Genomic DNA, 20,408 nt, shown 5'->3' with positions numbered 1-20,408 from the left:
ATGATAAACTTATTATATCAATAATTGTTTTTTTAATAGGTGTGCCAATTCAAAAGTAAACAAGTAATTAGGAACATATGGAGTAATAGTTGTCCATTTTATGAAATTCATGGATAGTTTTATACTTAATTCCTAATTTATTCTTATCATTAATTACAGGCATTTTTCAATTACATTTTTTAGGCTAGATGTGTTGTATGGGTCAAGAACTCGCACATCCAAAAGATGCAGGTAACATAGATGAGGATGTTGAGATAAATGTGTGGGCATATTAAGAGAGAAAATTAGGAACATAGATATTGGAGACAAAGTGGGAGTAACCTTTGTGGGGGCCAAGATGAGACTGAGATGGTTTGGATATGTGAAGAGGAAATGCACATGCACAGATGACTCTTACCCAATGAGAAGGTTTATGAGGTGATAAAAGTTGGTTAATGGGTCTTAGGAGAGGTAGAGGTAGATTAAAAAAGTACTGATGAAAGGTGATTAGATATGACATGACATGCAACTTACCGATGACATGACCATAGATAGGAGAATATAGAAGTTGCGGATTAGGATAGAAGGTTAGTAAATAGTTGATCGTGGGACTAGTTTTCGATATCAGTATTATCATTAGTACTCACCCACTCTGTTATTCTTCGATTCTATTATTACATGTTGTTTTCATTACTTCAGCTATTGTGTTATTTGTAATTGCTATTGTTCTTTTCTCCATTATCCTAAAGGGTTTTGTCACTATGATAATTCCTTTTACTCACTAATTTTGACATGCTTTACTTGAATCGAGCATCTATCAGAAACAACATATCGAGTATTGACCTTCACAAGGTTAAGGTCAGACTATGTATACATCACCGTCGCAAGGTGTGAATTACATTTGATACGTTATTGAACCACAATTTTCTTACTCAAAATTTGAAATAAAAAAACATGACGGATAACTTAGATAGTAGTATCAATAATTGGAAAAAAAAGTACACAATAAATATATGAAAATTGTACAATTTTAAATTTGAAAAGTGAGAGTTTGAATTTTGAAAGAATCACATTGAAGAAAACTATGATAACTATGTTTTATTTTCTAAATGATATTTCATTTTTTTTGTCACAAACACGGAACACCATATACTTAAACATTAGTATTTCTATATTATAAAGAAAAATAAAGTTAAAACTGAAGTTCTCAACCTTCCAAAAAGAAACTTTCCAAATCCTAAGTTTCTATATGCTTGGTTATAGAGAAGGTGTAAATTCTTCTCTTTTTTTTTTTTGGTATAAAAATTTCCATAAAATATGCTACTACAAAAATTTCCAAATACGTATGTTTTTTTTTCTGTTACAGAAAACGTGTAGAAGTATTAAAAAGTTTCCATAAAAAGTTGACATACAACTGTGTCTCTCTGTATAAATGGGGAACTCTGTTTTCTTCTTTTGTACGTTTTGAGAAGAAAAAAAGAAGAAGAGAAATTGAGTGTATAATGGAGAATTTGAAAGAGGGTTTCCGATTCAGTCCGAGTGATGCAGAAGCTGTTACTTTCTTGTTGAGATTCATTGCTGGAAAATTCATGAATGATTCATCACTACTCATGTTGATACTTACAGTAGTAAACAAGAACCATGGGACATTTACACTCATGGAGTACCCTGCTGTACTGACGACGACTGTAGTCAGTATCGCTTCTTCATCACAAAGCTCAAGAAGAAAAGCAAGTCGCGATGTGGGAAAGAGCAAACCTGTTTGAAAGAATGGAGGACCAGTGATTGGATACAAGAAGAGCATGTGTTACATGAATAAAGGCTATAAACAGGAAAATGGTCATTGGTTGATGAAGGAATAAGACCTCTCTAGGTATATTCTTGACAAATTTGACAAGGATTGCAGAGATTATGTTCTCTGTGCTATTACAAGCCCAATTAGAGTTGCTGAACAATATGCAGGATGCCCCTGATACTTTTGAAGCCATTCCCATGCCAGATATTGATTTTGATTTCTTACCTGACTTTGATTGTCTAGGAAACATTATGTAGTGTTATTAGAATTCTTGAACAAGTAATTGTATAAATCTTTTCCCTTCCTTTAAGTTGCTTCTTGATTAAATCTCTCTACTATAAATCAGTTGTTATTCATTTCCTTTCAATATAAAGCAGAAAATTCCCTCAACAAACATGGTTTTAGGATGGTATCTCAAGCCCCCATAGTGTTGTGTTTTTGTTCGAAATTCAATTAATCAACTCAGAAAAATGTGACAGAATGCAACAGTAAGTTGAAATAGACAACTAAATTTGAAAGATAACTTGAAAAGTTGTACAAATTAGAAAAATGTAACCAGAGACTTGCATCTCCGGCTTCCTTCCCATGCATTATATTGGCTCGTTGAACAGAATTGGTTCTTGGCTCATTTGATGCCTTAGCCATTTTGAATGGATAATTTGACCCGAAGCAAAATTATAATATCGTTGTAAGAGTGAGATCACTGTAAACTTCCCACGGCCATTTTCTCCGACTAAACCAACTCTCTGTATGTAAGCAAATGTAAATGTTCATGGTTCACCAAACACACAAGTAACTTATTTATGGGAAAATGTGTTGCACGTTTATCCTTATTATTGTTATATAACTTTTTTATATTTAAAATTGTGTTATCTAATTGAAAATGCTTAAATCAGCAATATTACTTAATTTTTGAAAACTCCATGAGTGGATGTTGAATCTCAGCTCAACTTACATGGTGATATAATAAAATTATCTTTCTGTTTCTAATTTTTAAGTGGTGTGTTAACTCAATAGTGGATAACTATTAGTGGACATAGGATAATTCACCAGACAAATCTATTAAAAACATGTGCCTTGAGACAATGGGCATAACTTGTGCCTTGAGACACAAATTTAGTAGTAAATTTTTTTCAAAGGCATAAAATTTTAAAACTGAACTATTGGTTGAAAGGCATAATTTGTGTTTTGGAACATAATTCGAATAATGTGGAACTTTTTAAGATGACACATGTTAAAACTACTTGTGACATAAGTTTAGTGGTATGAATTTTACGACGAAAAAATTTGCTAGATACGTAACTAGGCATAAGTTCAGTGTATCAAATATTCTAAAATCTAAACTTATGTCTTACGAGGCATTCACATCATTAAGTCTTAAAACTATATTCATAGTTAAGGTTGATGCTTATAATTTATAAGGTTGATGTGTATAATTTAAGGAAATAGACATATTTTATGTGTTAACTTAACTATCTAATAGATAAATGAGAATATGTATAGCTTTTTCAAAATTTAAAGTGTTTAATTAAAATATATTATTAGAAAGTTAGAAGTTCAATTGAAATATAACGAATTTGAGTGTCTAAATCAAATGTTTTCTATCCTAACAGGTTGAAGAATTGACTATATATATAAACTTTTAAATTAAGTTCATACATATTATTTAGGGATGTTCGTGGTTTGGTTTGAATCGGTTATTGGTTAAAATAAAAATAAAACCAATCTAGTCTGTTTTTTTAGTTTCTAAAATCAAACCAAACGAAACGAAAAAAATAACTATCAGTTTGGTTCAGTTTTTCTAGCTTTTTCGATTTGAAAAGTAATAAATTATTAGAGGACATATGTATCTCGATAGACACAAATACCTAGTACATTAATAATCCACGTGAAAGCTACTGCTAGTTCAATTAAGCAATACTATAATTATTATTACACGAACAAAGTGATGCAATTAAGAGAATGTGTGATTATCTTATGTGAGATAGGGTACGTAAAGACTAAAGTAATGAATTTTGATGGGCTTGAATCATGATTGTAATAGTTGGGTTTGAGAAAATGGTAAAGTTAAAGACTTAAGTTAAGTAAAGACTAAAGTAATGAATTTTGATGGACTTGGTCTTAGGATAGTAATAGCTGGGCTAAAATTTAAGTGTTGGGCTTGAGAAAAGGTAAAGTTAAAGATTTAAGTTACTAAAAATTTAACAAAATATCTATATTTTATTTATGAGTAATATAATTATTAATTATAAAATTTATATATCTAATTTATCGGTTCGGTTATTTTTGTGGTTGTTATTTTAGTAAAACCAAAATTAAACCAAATAGTATCGGTTTTCAAAATTATAAACCAAACCAAATCAAATACCGATTTGATTAGAATTGCGGTTTGATTTAATTTTTTAACCATAACCATGAACAACCCTAATATTATTCATATACTCCATCCGGTCCACTTCATTTGTCGTTCTTATTAAAAATAATTGTCTTATTAGAAAAAATAAGATATAATTAACTATTAGTTTCCATTTTGTCCTTGCTCAAAAAATATAAAGAGAAATTAATGTGGTGAAAAATATGATTAATATTAAATTGAGAATAAAGAATAAATAGAAGTAGAATCCTATCCCAATTGTTCTCTCAATTTGTTAGGCCCATGAGTAAAAAGCCCATATTCATCTAATTAGGGTTTCGCTGTCTATTAACTTTATATATTCCCCATATCCACCATTAACAAACACATCTCAGCTTCTCAACAACTATTTCTTTCTCACTTTTTTCACACACAACACATATCTATTCATCTTTAATTTGAGCTGTGATGATATCTAGAGAAAGTCATGCACCACTCTGATATTAGTGATGTGAAATTTCTCATACCCATAATTATTTCTGAGCTCTTTCCCTTGATTATTTTCGTTTTGTGTTAATTCTTCTTTTATATATATGAGCCATGTGATGCGATCTTTTTAAAGATCAAACCATGATGCGGACCGTACATAGCCATAAGCTTCTGGGGATGAATTTTGGTTACTGATGGCTTCTTTCTACATATTGTTAAACCTTTTTTTTTGGCTTTTCGTTTATTAGAAATTAAATTCGTTTTTTATCTTTGCTATTTTATGATTTAGTTTTGAATATTTCTGAAATTGAGGGAGAGGGAATTGGTAGTTGTCAGTGAAAGATGTATGTGAATATGGGTGAAGGAGAGGTTATTGGAGTGGGAGGAATCGAAAGATATAAGGATTTATTTATTTTTTCAATTTGATTGGAAAAATAGAAAAAAAAAGAATTATGTCTTTCCGATGCCTCCCATTCCCATGGCTTCCGTTCACTTCTCCCATTCCTCATCTTTCATTCTGTTTGGTGAAATTCATCATATCCTCTCTGTTCTGAAGATTATATTTGTTATAATTGCTAATTTACTAGTTTTCATTGCCGTATTTCGTTGTTGTATTTTGGGGTTGATCTGTGATGATGAATTTTAAGGCTTGTTTCTCAAAACATTCTTAGTGGCCGTCTAAGGGCTTGAGAGATAATGCTGCTTTTATCCTTCCTTGGATTTTTTGTTCTTTAATTGGTGTTTTATGTTTGTATCAGTTTGGAATTGTGATAATTTTTGGTTAATTGATTGATTTGAATCTTAAATTACATGGTGTCTATGATGATAATTGTTAAGGCTTGTTTCTCAAACATTCGCAGTGGCCGACTAAGAGCTTTCGCCTTCGCCAGGCTTGAGAGTTAATGCTGCTTTTATCCTTCCTTGGATGTCTGAGACACCATTATCATGATTTGCTATTTTGCTGATGAATCTATCTGGGGGTTTTCTCCATTTTGGGTTTAGCATGTAATTTTGCTATGTTGTGGTTTTTTTTTTTTTTTTGCTTTTGAGCTATCATTTATGTTAGCAAATTCAGATTTTTATTGCTAAAGATCATAGCTTTTATGAAAATAATCCATTAGCTTATGAAATTAGTGGATCTTGGACTGTTAAGTCTGCCTCTCTAGCAATGAAAGAGTTGTTTTAGGGATGAACAAGTCCCTGATAATTGAATCCATTCATCACTTTGTCAGCATCACAATGTTTATGTTTTGCTGATCATTATCGGATGGTACAATTTTGAATTGTTTTAAGAAGTTGCTGTGTTTTGCTCAACTGTTTTGTTATGTCAATGATGATAGATCCTAAGGCTTGTTTCTCTAAAAACGTTACGCAGTGGCCGCCTAAGTGCTTTCGCCTTCGCCAGGCTTGAGAGTATGCTGCTTCTATCCTTCCTTGGATGTCTGAGTCTTTTTAACTAAGTTTAAGTTTTAGCTATGTTAGATTTGGTTCTTGTTTGATGATGAATATCTGTGTAATCGTCTTAGAACTAGTGTTCAATTGCTTTTCTATCCTTCATGAACTTCTTGTCTTTTGCCTATGATGATAGATCCTAAGGCTTGTTTCTCAAAGCATTCGCAGTGGCCGACTAAGTGCTTTCGCCTTCGCCATGCTTGAGAGTATATGCTGCTTTTATCCTTCCTTGGATGTCTGAGTCCTTTTTTGCTAGTATATTTTAGTATTTCCCCTTTTGCTTCTTTTTTTGATTGTTCATATATCTTTGAATTCAAATTGTATCCTATTTAAAGTAGGTGTTAGATACTGTCTTTTATGTTACCACACTAGTAATTGTACTTGTCACTTGGTGTTACCTTTTAATTAGTTCCACTCAATTTTTTTTTCTTTGAGTTTGGCTTTGATGTTAACCTGATACTATATCATTGTCATAGATGGTTGGATTTAAGCTTTTATAAATATTTGATTCGTGTTCCTAGTCTAGTTTGAGCTTCCTATACATCATCTACTCTTCGCTACTCAGGTTCCTCACATGGTTTTAGCAATGGTGTTTCTCTATCAAGTTTGAGCTGTCCTGATCAATTTATTGTCCTTTTAGTGCATTTTATTGTTTTGTATATGGTATTAGCACATCTATGACTAATTGTTTCACAAAGATATAGAGACCAATAGTATTGCACACATATATGTGCAACTTCTAATACTAGTGTTTATAGAAGCTTTTGCATTGTCCTATGAGGATAGATCGCAAGGTTGTTTCTCAAAACATTCGCTTTAAGAGCTTTCGCCTTTGCCTCGAGAGTTTATGCTGCTTTTATCCTTCCTTGGATGTCTGAGGTTTGCCTTTCAGTATGTTGCTTTCACCCCCCACCCTGTATGTTATATTGCAGCTATTGCCTTTTTCAGTCTTCACAACATTTCGTACTCTAAAATTACAACTACATATCCAGTGAAATCCACAAGTAGGGTTTGATGATGATGGTAGATTGTATGCAGACCTTAGTGAAGTTGTTCCGTCGGCTCAAGTGCATACTCGTATTACATTGAGCTAAAATGTTACTGTTTTTTGGGCTATGATTATAAAGAGAGAGGATAGAGTGATGAATATCTCATTTTTGAATGAGATTTGGTAGATAAATTTGCATAACACAGGGTTTCTGATATAGTTGCCCTATATGTTGATGGCTTTATTATTAACTCTATTGTGCATCTTTGTTCTTTTCTTTTGAACATGAGTTTTCTTCACAATGAACCTTCTATAAAATACACTTGATATGAGCCCTTTACACTTCAATAAAACCAAACTGTATTTGATAGTATTTTCAGACCAAAAAAATCAAGTAAATTTATTTTGTTGTTTACATATTATAATAACCTTAATCTAACATAGGACAATATTTATGACTTCAGAATTTGTGTTTGTATTCTGATAATAGGTACTCCTTTTCATATATCAATTCAAATTTATATTTTATTAGTCAATTATTTTGCTGTGTATCTATGACTATTATAGCCTATAGTACTTTTTTTTTTTGAATTTAAAATTTGTGTTTGTACTTAATTAATAGGTGTTCTCATATATCAATAGAAATTTGTATATGTATATATATATATATTTTTATATATTCATGCTATATAATATGTATATAAAAAATAAATAAGTTTTTGAGACTTGCAAAGTAAGGGAATTACATGTAGAACATTTGAGGTAATGATATTCTTTATTGAAATAATTGAGTAAAATAAGTAAATTTAAATTTATAATTATTAAAATTCTAGTTTTTAGTTGCACAAACAAGAATGACAGATACTTTATAAACAAGTTTCAATGCCACTTGTGCAAAATAAGTAATAAATAGTGCTATAGTTTATAACAAATGCTTTACAAAATGTCTATTTATATGGTAAATAAAATTTAAATTATAATTTAGAAAACCTTTTATTTACAAGCATTACTCATTTAACATGAAAATAATAATAATGGGAAAACCACAGTTCATAGACAGATATGGAGAGATATTTTAATGAACCATATTAATAATTTTATATCTCTGTGTATTTTTACAAAAATGAATATTTGTGATTATAAATTTTAAATACATATAAGTTTATAAAAAGCCATTTGTCAACATCTTTGTAAGATGAGTATGCGTACTTTTTTTTAGATGCATGATTCAAAAGGATAAATACTTTTATTTTACCAAATATAAATTAGTTCTGATGCTTTAATTTTATTTTTTTTATTATTTGAAATTTTAAATTATGATCTCAAATTGCATGTTCAAAAGGTTATTTAAAATTATGAATTCATATTGTAGGTTCCATTTAAGTACTAATTTAATTTGGGTATTATAGTAAAATACTTTTATCAATTATTGCTTTTTATGAAACAAATAAAATTTGAAGTGAACAAATAAAAATCAGATGAGGGATACTCTTCAAAAAAATGAACTATATATGCAATATTTTAAAGGAAAATCTTATTCATTGTTTAAAAATCTTATTCATTGTCCAAGAATTTAGCCATTTAAAGAAACTTAATAAAATTTATTTACTGTGATTTTTTTGGTGTAAATAATTAAAGAATTGTTATATACCAGATATCTTATTGATAATGGAATTAAATAATAATGGGTAATTAAAGGCCGCTTTTCAAATATATATGATTCAATAAAAAATATTATGTCATGTAACTCAATATATCATATTAATAACATTATATTCGAGGAAGTATTACGCGAGACAATAACCTTTTACGTGACATAATTTTTTATTTGTTTACTTAAAATCAAAACAAAAAATTTTCAAAATAAAAATTAACACTTGTTTTTTACAACAAATCAATTTCTGATTTACACCTGGTCAAAGGGAAAAAGAGAAATGTCCTAATTGATTAAAACGGGAAGTAAAAAGAAAAAAGAGAAACAAATTATTATATTAATGGAAAAAACTATAGAATAAAAAAAGAAAAAGCAAACAAACCATCATTAAATCCACCGCATTTGAACCACATAAGCGCCATTTGGCTTTATCCAAGTATGATTAGGGATTGCGTTAAATTGGATTCTTGGTTGCTCGTTTTACTAAAAAAGAAAGCATATATTCTGCCACATTATCATACAATGTATATACTTATTCCACAAGCACGCTTTGATGGAATGATACTAATCACAATAGCTTGAATAGATAACATATACATCAAAATGAATATCAACTTATAAATTCTCCACGGATGGTTATTAGTTACAGTGGATAAAATATAGTAATGTGATTCCTAGAAAAATAGATCATAAATTTTTTGTGTTTTCCAAATGAAGTTGAATTCCAGAATTTTATGGTGAAATGTGTTTCTCATGTAGGAGCATCAGTTTATCTATAATTTAGGACGAGTGTATCTCACGCGAATTAAATAGTATAAATTTGGACAGAGGGAGTAGAAGATTTTCTTTTTACTTTTTTCAGCTTTACCCTATTTGAATTTGAATTAGTATAATTTTTCTATGATATCTACTACTGTTTAATTGTTCGATTTATGGAAAACAATTAGTTCTATTTTTTCTTGTTTGAAATGAGAGAAATACTTAATATGGAAACACTCTCGAACTCGTGTCCTAATCCTGTTTCATCTACTTTTATTGCTTGTAGATATGCCGAAGCCCAAACGTTACGAGAATTTACAGAACTCAGCAGCAACTGAATCTGACCCTTTGCATTTCGTAGTCGACAACTTAATCAGAATCTTTGTCAAGGCGTTCTTGCTCCATATTTCCAATTCACTTTAAAAAATGGTCGGTTATTCTGTGCACTAAATCCAATTTGGATATCATCACTAGTTAAAGTTGGAGTTCTCGAATTAGACCACCTTTGCATAGTACAAAATAAGCTTACATGACTTTTGAAAACATTTAATGTTTTTTATTCATTTATCGATCATATACGAAAAATCAGGTGAGACACCATTATTTCTCCACTTTCACCAATATTTAATGATAAAAATTTCATCTGGCAATCTTGTGAATATTAAAAATTCAAACTTATGTACCACGCCACTGTGACAAACACTCTATAGTCCCATGCAATTCAATTATATTGACTAAAGTCACGTGCATGTAATATATATATACATAGATCTTAAACACAATACTTAAAAATATGTATTGATTTAATCACAAAATTATTAAGTTCCATTCAATTTGACGCTTTAAGCCACTATGGTTCGGTTTGGATAAATCCAACAACCAAAATAAAATTTTTATTCAAATTCTTATTCAACATGATACAAAAAAAAAAGTATCTTTAATAAGTTTTCCACATATTTTCATATTACCACATTTATGATTTATGAAATTTATAAATGAACATTTACCGCAATCATGTTCAATTTCGAATAATGCACATTAATTCCATGCAAACTTGGTTAAAGGGGAGAGATTTCTATCACCTTCACCCTCTCCTGAGCGGAACCACGTTAGACAAAATGTGAGGCACTCGTTGAAAAATGTTACTCCCTCTGTCCCAATTTATATGACTCACTTTCCTTTTTAGTCAGTCCCAAAAAGAATGACACATTTCTATTTTAAGTAACAATTTGCCTATAAAATGTCTTTTTTACCCTTAATGAAATGATTTACAACCACACAAATTTCTATCATTCATTTTGGACCACAAGTTTTAAAAGTCTTTCCATTTTTCTTAAAGTTTGTGCCAAATCAAAGTACATCACATAAAATGGGACGGAGGGAGTATTTAATTTTGCATACTTTTAACAAAAAAAATGATTCTTTTTTTTTGTTGATACAACTGAAAGAAATTACTTGTTCCTCAAATATAGAGATGTTAATGCAAAAATCAATACTACTCAATTTTATTACAATTTGCAATAATAAAGAAAGAAGACGACATGTTAATTGTTTGATTAATTAATAACTAATCAGTAGTTTAAACCTAAGTAGTCCAATAAATGCTTCAGAATTGGGCATTTCCTGCTGGGTAGTTGAAATCAAAAGGAACAATAGAAGCACAATAATCAATAGCTTGATTCATACTTGAAGTAGACGCCGCCGCCGCCATTGAAGAAGAACCATTTATCATACTCAATTCATCACATCTCATATTTACTTTCTTCTTCAATTCTTCCAATGCACACATAAATTTCTCAAGTTCTTCAATTCCCATATCATCAGTCGATTCATTCCACCAAAATCCTCCTCCTCCATTATTACTACCACCATTCACCATCTTCGATTCATCAATAACAATCTCCTCCTTTACCTTCTTCTCCGCCTCCAATTCTCTACAGATCTGAGAATAGTATTCATTGCTCTGTTGCACATAGTTGAACTGATCATTGCCGGCGGATTTCACTCCTTCTTCTTCTGATTTTCCGGTGAGGTACCGGTCAATGACGGCGTCGGCGCTGGGATGACCAAAAGTGAATAAACGCTGTCGTTTTAGCGACTGAACCATAATAGCGATTTCAGCACCGGTTAAGATGCAAAGTTCACTAGCTTTTTTGAAGAGACCTAAACGGCGTTTGCTAAAGGTAACGTGCCTACTGTTTTGATTTGTTATTGGTTTAATTGCAATTTTCCTCCGCCCCTGAGTTTTCTTAACGGCGACGGCGGCGGAGTTGACGGCGTTGGTATTATTATTAATATTCATGGTGGGAGAAAAAGGTTAATTATTATGGCTTGGCAAAATTGGGGATTTTATATTTTATAATTTATAGAGAGTATATAACGGGTAAAAAATAATAATAACAATAACGTGTAAATTGAAGATTTTATTTTACAAAGAATCGGAGAATATTTTATTTACTCGTTTTAAATTGTAGTTTTAGGAAGGAATTGGGTTACAAATTTGGAAACTATTATTATAGGAGTAATAATAAGGAATTGTTTTTCCTAAATAGGAAAGAAAAAGAGTTATTGGGGGAACTTTCCTATAATTTTGGGTACTAATTGGAAAACTAGAATCTCTAATAGGAAAATTAAAATAAAATAAAATATACGCCTAGGATTTTTTTCTTACCACATGTGCATTATATTAGACACACTTTTGATATGTAATAAGTATAATCATCGTAGAATATCAAGTCTGAGAATTATTTTAAAATAAAAAATTTACAAACAAAAATTATATCGAAATTGAATCTCCTTTAATTTTACCGCTTCTGAAATTTGAATAAATTATATCCAATTTGGTTCACATACAAGTTTTCGTGTAGCATTCAATTAATAGGAGTATTCTATCAATTTTCCTTAACCACATCATGAGGATCTCATATTTCAAACAATGGTTTATAGAATTCAGCCTCCATCTACTATTTAGCTATGAACTCATTACATGGGGCTTGCCTATTGAGGTTTATATTTTCTGTATGACTTGCAAGCTATCACATAGTGAGCACTTAGCAGGTTAATACAAAGTGTTCAGAGACATTGTGACAGAGATTGTGGATTGCTATGAGGATTCCAAAAAAAAATAAATAGGTTTAACAAAGTGTTATTCATATACAAGGATAATACAAACTTTTAACAATATTTGAATTTATACTTATATATTTAAGTTGAAATATGCTATTTAATTATATATATATGCTCCCCAATGATAATCTGAAGCATCAGTTTGTAAAATTAAATTATATATATTATTTCAAATGGTAATAGTAGTAATTTTATTACCACATGTGCATTGAGGTGTTAATTAGACACACTTTTGATATCTAAGTAAAAATTTGTAGACAAATTTAAGTGATTATCGATAAGATAAAGGCTTAATTTGCCTTGTCTCTACACAAAGTCTTAGCCCATGTTTTAAGCAAGAATAAATGCAGGTACTGTCAATCTATTTGTTTATTAAGCCCCTGCGTATTTTAAATTTGTCCAACGTTTTAAACATATGTATGCATAGATTCTAATATTCATCATAACATCCAAAAATAGGATCACTCTTAATTGATTTTAATATTTGGAAGGAAAAACTATGTGCATTATTGGAGATGACTTTTTTTGAAAGCTCAAGGCCTATTTTCAATTACAATAAAACAAAAAAGAATTAACTAATCGGAAAAAAAGAAAAGAAAAGCATAACTCACCTCTATAAATTCATAGGAATATATTTCTAGTTAGATATCACCAAGCAAGCTGAAGGTAAGAAAAGTAAAAATAAATAAATAATGGAGAGAGGTTCAAGTGCTAAGTTGGCTTTCTTGCTTTTTCTTTTTCTTGCTGCATCTTGTAAGTGCTTAACCTTCTTTCTTTATTATATTATATATGCATAAATAACATATAAAGCAAATAAATTTACCATATAGGTGTGTCAAATGAGTGAGTTTGGACTAAATTTGAGCGAGCTAAAATGACCGAGTTTATAAATTGATAAATTATTAATCTGTTAAAAAATTACTTGATTTGAAATGATTTGAGTCAGGATAGGCTAAACAAACAAACTTTACGAGATTTGCAAGTATGGTCTAGTTAATTTGTGGAGGCATATTACCCATGTAGTTGTATTTGGGTGTAAGGGTGTTAAATGGTCAGGTTAAAAGGTTTTTGAGCTAAGTTGGACTCTTACCAAGTTTAAATTTCACTATTTTTTTCCCTATAATTTATTTAATTACCAAATAAACTTTATTTTATTTTATTATGGTTATATTTAACAGTAATTTTAAAAATATTTTGACAAGATTTTCTCATGGTTCAATATATTACTGAACCTAAATCAATCCAATTTTTAGATGATCTAAATTGTATCGATTGAAATGGACTAAGTTAATAAATGAAGGCGATTAATTAATAATGGAACGGTCATGGCCCACCCAAGTTTAAGTGGATTGGATGAGTCATGTTTTCATGGACTAATTATAAATGCAGTAATCTTGTATTAAACCAATGGTGGATCCAGGATTTTAAGATTGTGAGTGCTCCTTTAGCTATCAATTACAAAATATAAGTATACAAATTTAACACTTGTCTTAAGAAAGACAATTATATTTAAACATGATAACGAAAAAAATGTGAATTTTTATTGTTATAGTGATTGCATGTTCAAGTGGGGAAAAGCAGGATTTGAAAGAAATGGCAATATTAGGAAGGAAGGTGAATGGAGTATGTGCTTGTGGGCCGTTTGCTGGGAAATGTGGCGATGGCTGTGGTGATCAATGTATTCCCGTAACTTTATGGGTGGGAATTTGTGTTTGATACACCCTATACCTAAATAAATATAGATGCTTGGATTTATTCCTTGTATCTTGAGTATTAAAAAAAATATATGTACTATTTCAAATCTCTATTCTTGGTGTGTTTAACATCATATGTTTGATGTATATGTAACTCTAAATAAATTGTGCTTCAAAATTGAATGGTGTTGGGCTCGGATTATGTTTTTTTGTTTTTATTCGGATACATCTCTATCTCCCTCTCGAATACATCCATCTCCTCTCTGATACATCCCGTCCCTCTCAGATACAATCCTCCCCTCTATGATACATCTTACCCATATGTATCCGGATGTCCTATCCCCTCTATGATACATCCCTCCCTTATGTATCTAGATGTCTACTGATGTATTCGAAAGTCCAGTGTTGTATACGAAAGTCCAGTGATGTATCCGGAAAATTTTTAAGGAATTCTTGTAATTTGAAAAATAGTAGGGAAATAATATAATTAGATCTTAATACTATGAGATTTATGTAAATTACCTTAAATTTAACCGATTGACTAAATACATAACATAACCTTTAAAAGAAGAGAAAATTATCTAGTTAGATAAACATCTCTATCATACATGTTTGATCTTTTGATACTTTTAAATAATTACATATACTCTAAACTAATTACACAATCACCTCTTTCTTTTCTCTAACCCTCGCTCTCTCTCACTCTCTTTCAACTCACTACCCCTTCTTTCTACACGGATACACTGATGAACGTATAAATGCATCTTTGAATACTAGATACATGTATGTATGTTGGTATCGATACATATTTTTGTGCACAAATACACTAAATGTTTGATATCGGATACACTAATAAAATTGATATAGGATACACTAGATGTTATTGATTTTGGATACACATATACACGAAATTTGTGAAACTAAGATACATTCTGAAATAAAGATACTTAGGGAAAGACGCGAGTGTATCCCAGATACATGCGAATCAAATTTGAATACTATATATCGGAAATGAATTATACCTAATTTGACCCGTATGTATACAAGACACATATACCTGAATCTGTTAGATATATGTATCTGGCGAACAAAAAATGGTACAGAAGATAATTTATTAAACTAGTGTGTCCGGATGTAATTACAACCTAAATTGATGTGATTTGTGTTGTTTCCTTAAAAAAATGCTTATGCCTTGAGACTAACAATTAGGTAGAGCTACTAAAACAATATGGTCCAATTTAGTGTTTTAAAAGGCGGGGGCGTGAGACAGGTCATTTTACTTAGTATAGGGCGAAGCGTAAGCCTCGAAACGTGGGGCGTAAGCCCTATGGATCTTTAAATTTTTAATTTACAATATAGTATAATAATATAATAACACAAAATTATAAAAAATATATATATTAATACTTTGAAATAATTACAAACATGATTAAGGAAACTCATAGAAAATAAAACTTCTAATATGATTATACAAATATAAATAATCTAATATCTTAAATTTCTATTATTAAAAGAATCATTATCATTATTTCTAAAAATATTTTTTTTATCATACTATACACTTTACCCCCTAAAAAGAATAATTAATAAAACTTACTAGTATTATAATAAAAATATCACTCCATTATGAATAAAAATAAAATTACTTTCAAATAGCTAAATAAAATATGATAATTTTGAGACATATGACAAAATCATGAAGACCAATGATTAGTGAAAAGTATGATTTCACTATGTATTTTTAAAAGAAATGTTACGTAATATATAATCACATTCACAGTGTTACCAAATAGTAAAGATTCGATACTACAAGTTGTTATTTGAGTTACTCTCAATCTTCGTATCTCTATAGATTAAAAAATTATTAAGTATCATTCACTTATTCAAGAATTATGAGGGTCAACAATGTTAAAAAAAGATTTTAACACATTATTTGTGTAAGATCTATTAGACGAGCCTAAGGGTTAGGCGTTGGGCGTTCTTAGGGTGTACAGTCGGATGCTTAGAGCGTAAGTCTTACGGAACTAAGCCCCACACTTGAATCTCGGAGCGTTTTGCTAGAGCCCCGCCCCAGAGTGAGCCTCGAGGCGAGTCCCAACATAGTTTTTTAAAACACTGGTCCAATCCATTTGAGTTCAATCCCAGCAAGGTGAAGAATCCAATAACTCAATCCAGCCCAACCCATCATTTTAAAGAGTCTCCAAAATGCTAGTCCAATCCAACTTTAAGTGTAATGGTAGTTTGGACAGTGGTTTGTAAACTCATTCGTTAGACAGAAGGATCTTGAGATCTACAAATCGAAATGAAAAGGTTCCAAGTAGCCAACTGTTGGATCAATTACCTCTTCTTCTTCATTTTTATATATTATTGAGATTAGGGTATTGAAGTTAGAGACGAATCTAGAATTTGAAGAAGATGGGGCACTACTAAAAGCATATACAAGTTAGTCGAAGTACGATACTTCATCGGAAAATATTGTCAAATAAGTATAAAATTATATAGATAAATATAAATTAAACGAAATGTAACATAGTTCACTCTATGATTAGATGGTCTTGACCCTTAGTCTACACTTTGATATTGCTAGTTTGAATACAAGTTACAAACAAGCGCAACAAACAATGTTGAACCACTACACCAACCTAGTTTATGTGTTTAATGTGCAAATTTAATTATATGATCCTTATTTAGGAATATACGTGTGCACGTGCACCCACTGCCTCAAAGGTGGGTCCACCTCTGATGGTGGTTGGTCGATGTATATATGGTGAATGTATATAATAGTGTCATATACATTATAATAAATAGGAAAAAGCACGTAATTACATGACTTAAGATAACATGATCTTTAAAAAAATTCTACCATATGAATTAATTACAAAAACTCAATTTTTCCTTCTTTCTCTCTTAACATCCTGGTATATATCACTTCACCTCTACCAGATACATTACAACTTTGTTTGTGTACAATGTATTTGGTACAAATGTTATTGTTGATATATAACCTCAATTATTTCAAACCTAAATCAATACAAATTTGCTTTTGTCACGCCCCGAGCCTACACCCTGAACGTGACTGGCACTCGAGAACCATTGCTGGTCCTAAGCGAACCCTTGGCCTGGCTTACTTACTCAGTGGAAGACTTAAAAGCATAAATACAAAGATTCAACGCACTTACTAAACTGTTCGATAAAAATAACTTAGAATGTTCAAAGGTCAAACATTCAACTTGGCCAAATGGCAACTCAAGTCTTAACATATGAAATAGTAATGTAAAGACAACTGAGTACTAACTGTCTATGAAACCTCTAAAACAAAGAGGGATGTCGGGACAGGATCCCCGATCATTCTAACAACTGAAATCCTAGAAAGCAAGTAAAAGGAGTCCTCCGGAAAGCAAGGAGGCTCACCAATTGACTCTGAGTGCTCAAACTGGATCAACGAGGCGCTGGATGTTGATCCTGATTACCTGCGTCTGCGTCATAATAAGATGCAGGCCAACTGGCATAAGTACATTGAATGTACGAGTATGCGAGGGGAAAAATGCAATAATAAACTCAACTTTACTCATATAAAAAGTAATATAGTTTCTGTGGGACATTCTCTAACCAAGAACTACCACTATGAGCCTAAGTGATGGTACAACGTTTTACCTCACGCTACCAAGGACCGTCCTATACCTTGCCATGGGTATAGAACCTAACTCACTAAGTGGATCCACTAGTCTATGCTAAAAGCATCTTAAGGAGTCATTTAAAACGTATGATCCTTTACTACCCATAATGGCTACATGGTTTATGGAGACTTGAGTTAATATGAACTCGCATCCCCATATCGGTGCTCAATACTACTCCCAAAATATACTTAGCTCATATGATTTAAAATCAGAACTTCTTTCTTTTGTTTGAGATAATTACTCAAAACTTAGCTTAAAAGCTCTCTTGAAATCGATATTTCCTTTTCTTGCTCAAATGTGAAAACATTTATAAACTGTTTGGAAATACTTAGTTCCCTTATAGCTTTTTTAGAAATAAACTCAACTCTTTACTCTTTGCTTAACTTGAAACTTAAGTCTTAAAACAAAGTTAAAACATTCGTTAAAGACTTTTGAAAACTTTATAAACTTTGCTTTGACTTGCTTCTTAACTTTTAGACTTGAGTTTTAACTTCTCTTGACTTTGATCCTAACTTTCCTTGAATTGAATTATGGATTCAAGGTTCATGATCTCATGTTTATGGATGATTTCATGATGTTTAGATGTACCTTAGAGTGCTGAAATCAACTAGAAAACATAGGTACGCTAAGGAACAAGTACGAAAAGGTGGGGAATGAATGGGGAAAACTGACTTCCCTGGCGCTTTGAGAGGCGCGGGGCACCAGCCTTCAACATTCAGGGACTGGTCTGGGGCGCGCTGGCTGGCGTGGCCCCCAAGGGTGAAGATTCAGAGGCCCTTTTGGGGCGCGCTGGCTGGCGCGACGCCCCACCCTTATCCCCAAGTGTTTGACGTCTTTTCTTCTCCGTTTTTCATCTCTAAACCCTCTAAACTTCCATGGTTCCTTCCCCAAACACTTAGAATCATTTATACCCTCAATATATGATAGATTCAAACCGAAATTACACCCGAAAACATGAATCAAATCGCAAGAAACTTCAATCAACACAACCCACAAGAATTCAAGAAAACCTTCAACAATGTCCATCAAGAACTCAATTTCTAAACTTTCAAAGACTTAAATTCGCTGAATTAAATCATGATTGGCGCGTGGGCGAACTAACCCAACGCTGTGTGATCTCACATACCTTTTTAGGGATCACCCCGACGAAATCCACAAGCTATCCTTGACGAAATCGACGGATCTTGTACGTTCTTCTCCTTTCTCCTCTTTTCTCCTCTTCTCCAAGCCCTAGCGTATTTTGGTAAAAGCGTAAACTGATCTAATTATGTTTAGACCCTAACTTAATTACCAAAAACGAAATAAAATAATTGGGCAAGGAAAAGACCAAGCTACCCTTTCAAAATCCGGATTTGGACTTTCCTTATTCCAACCGACCAACTTCCAAAGGGCATAACTCACTCATACGAACTCGAAATTGCGCAAACTCAGCGGCGTTGGAAATATTATTCCAAGAGATTTTCAACCATATCTGGAAGTACACCTAACACATCCTGAGCTAGGAGTTATGGTCGTTTGAAGTTGGCCAAAACTCAACTTATTCTAACTTAACAAAAAATTTTCAGATTTTTATTCTTTCCAAAAATGACTATTTCCAATTATTGGCTTCTTCCTAGTTATTCCAAATTGCGAGATGTTACAACTTTATAGTTATGAATCTGATATATAATTTATATATCTGATACATAACTTATGTATTATTTGCTATGTGTTGGGAAAAGGAGCAATGTATCTGCAAGTTCTGAAAAATCAAAATTATTATAATTTAGAAAACTTTCGAGATAAAATGTAATTAACACCCAAATTATATTGTTGGGGTTATTTCTGTACTTTATAGTGATTATATAATGTGTATTGTGCTGAAATTTTGATTGTGATTGACTATTTGCACCACACGATGGATAAGCCCATCAAATTTGACATTTATAATAATGGCACTTCAACTCCAACAAGTCACAATTCAAGTTCAAATTTGCTTCCATTAAAAAAAATGTGAAAGAGGGAAGAGTAGTATAGGATCATGGAAGAACATCAAAACAAAAGATGAAAAAGTTGCTTCTTTACTAATTGCCAAATTTTATTTGGAGGTACTCATCAACACATAAAATATCTTTTATTGATCAGTGGTGTTGTTTTGCCACAAATATTTTCAAATACATTTGATTTTAAAAAAAAAAAAGTATTTGGCCATACGATTTGTTATTATTTGACAAATATATTTGACAAACATCCCAAGTTCAAGTATTTGATTTTTTTTTTAAATTTAAAAACTATCCCAATTTTTTATATTTTATAAAAACACCTTATCAATCTCAACTAATATCTATTTGTCAATCAATATATGAAACATTTGAGTATGCGATTAATGTATTGCTTTTGTCAATATTGTTGTTTTTGTTGTTTAAGTTATAAGATTATTTTTTAACAGAACATGTTTATTAT

At 31.2% G+C, this 20,408-nt stretch overlaps 1 protein-coding gene, 1 long non-coding RNA gene and 1 other non-coding gene across 3 annotated transcripts; 2 read left to right on the top strand and 1 right to left on the bottom strand.

The window, feature by feature from the left end:
- The first annotated feature begins 4,997 nt into the window (after positions 1 to 4,997).
- On the top strand, positions 4,998 to 5,089 carry MIR8036 (microRNA MIR8036). Its single transcript, NR_130397.1, has one exon. It is a non-coding gene; the product is annotated as a microRNA MIR8036 (primary transcript).
- A 5,846-nt stretch (positions 5,090 to 10,935) lies between these two features.
- Positions 10,936 to 11,862, bottom strand: LOC102591375 (agamous-like MADS-box protein AGL62). The gene has a single exon (XM_006356214.2). The coding sequence runs from the start codon at positions 11,769 to 11,771 to the stop codon at positions 11,076 to 11,078; it is 696 nt and encodes a 231-aa protein (XP_006356276.1). The 5' UTR covers positions 11,772 to 11,862; the 3' UTR covers positions 10,936 to 11,075.
- A 1,186-nt stretch (positions 11,863 to 13,048) lies between these two features.
- Positions 13,049 to 14,491, top strand: LOC102591699 (uncharacterized). The gene is made up of 2 exons (XR_368009.2): positions 13,049 to 13,348; positions 14,148 to 14,491. It is a non-coding gene; the product is annotated as an uncharacterized lncRNA (long non-coding RNA).
- Positions 14,492 to 20,408: the final 5,917 nt, after the last annotated feature.

The sequence above is a fragment of the Solanum tuberosum genome, unplaced genomic scaffold (assembly GCF_000226075.1).
Source record: "Solanum tuberosum cultivar DM 1-3 516 R44 unplaced genomic scaffold, SolTub_3.0 scf00213, whole genome shotgun sequence".
NCBI classification, from domain to species: Eukaryota; Viridiplantae; Streptophyta; class Magnoliopsida; order Solanales; family Solanaceae; genus Solanum; species Solanum tuberosum.
Note: the sequence above shows the minus strand (reverse complement) of the source record. Positions and strands in the feature narration are given on the sequence as shown.

Bases quoted from the DNA above. Each gene is read 5' to 3' on its own strand.
- LOC102591375 (XM_006356214.2), bottom strand. From the start codon at position 11,771: ATGAATATTAATAATAATACCAACGCCGTCAACTCCGCCGCCGTCGCC.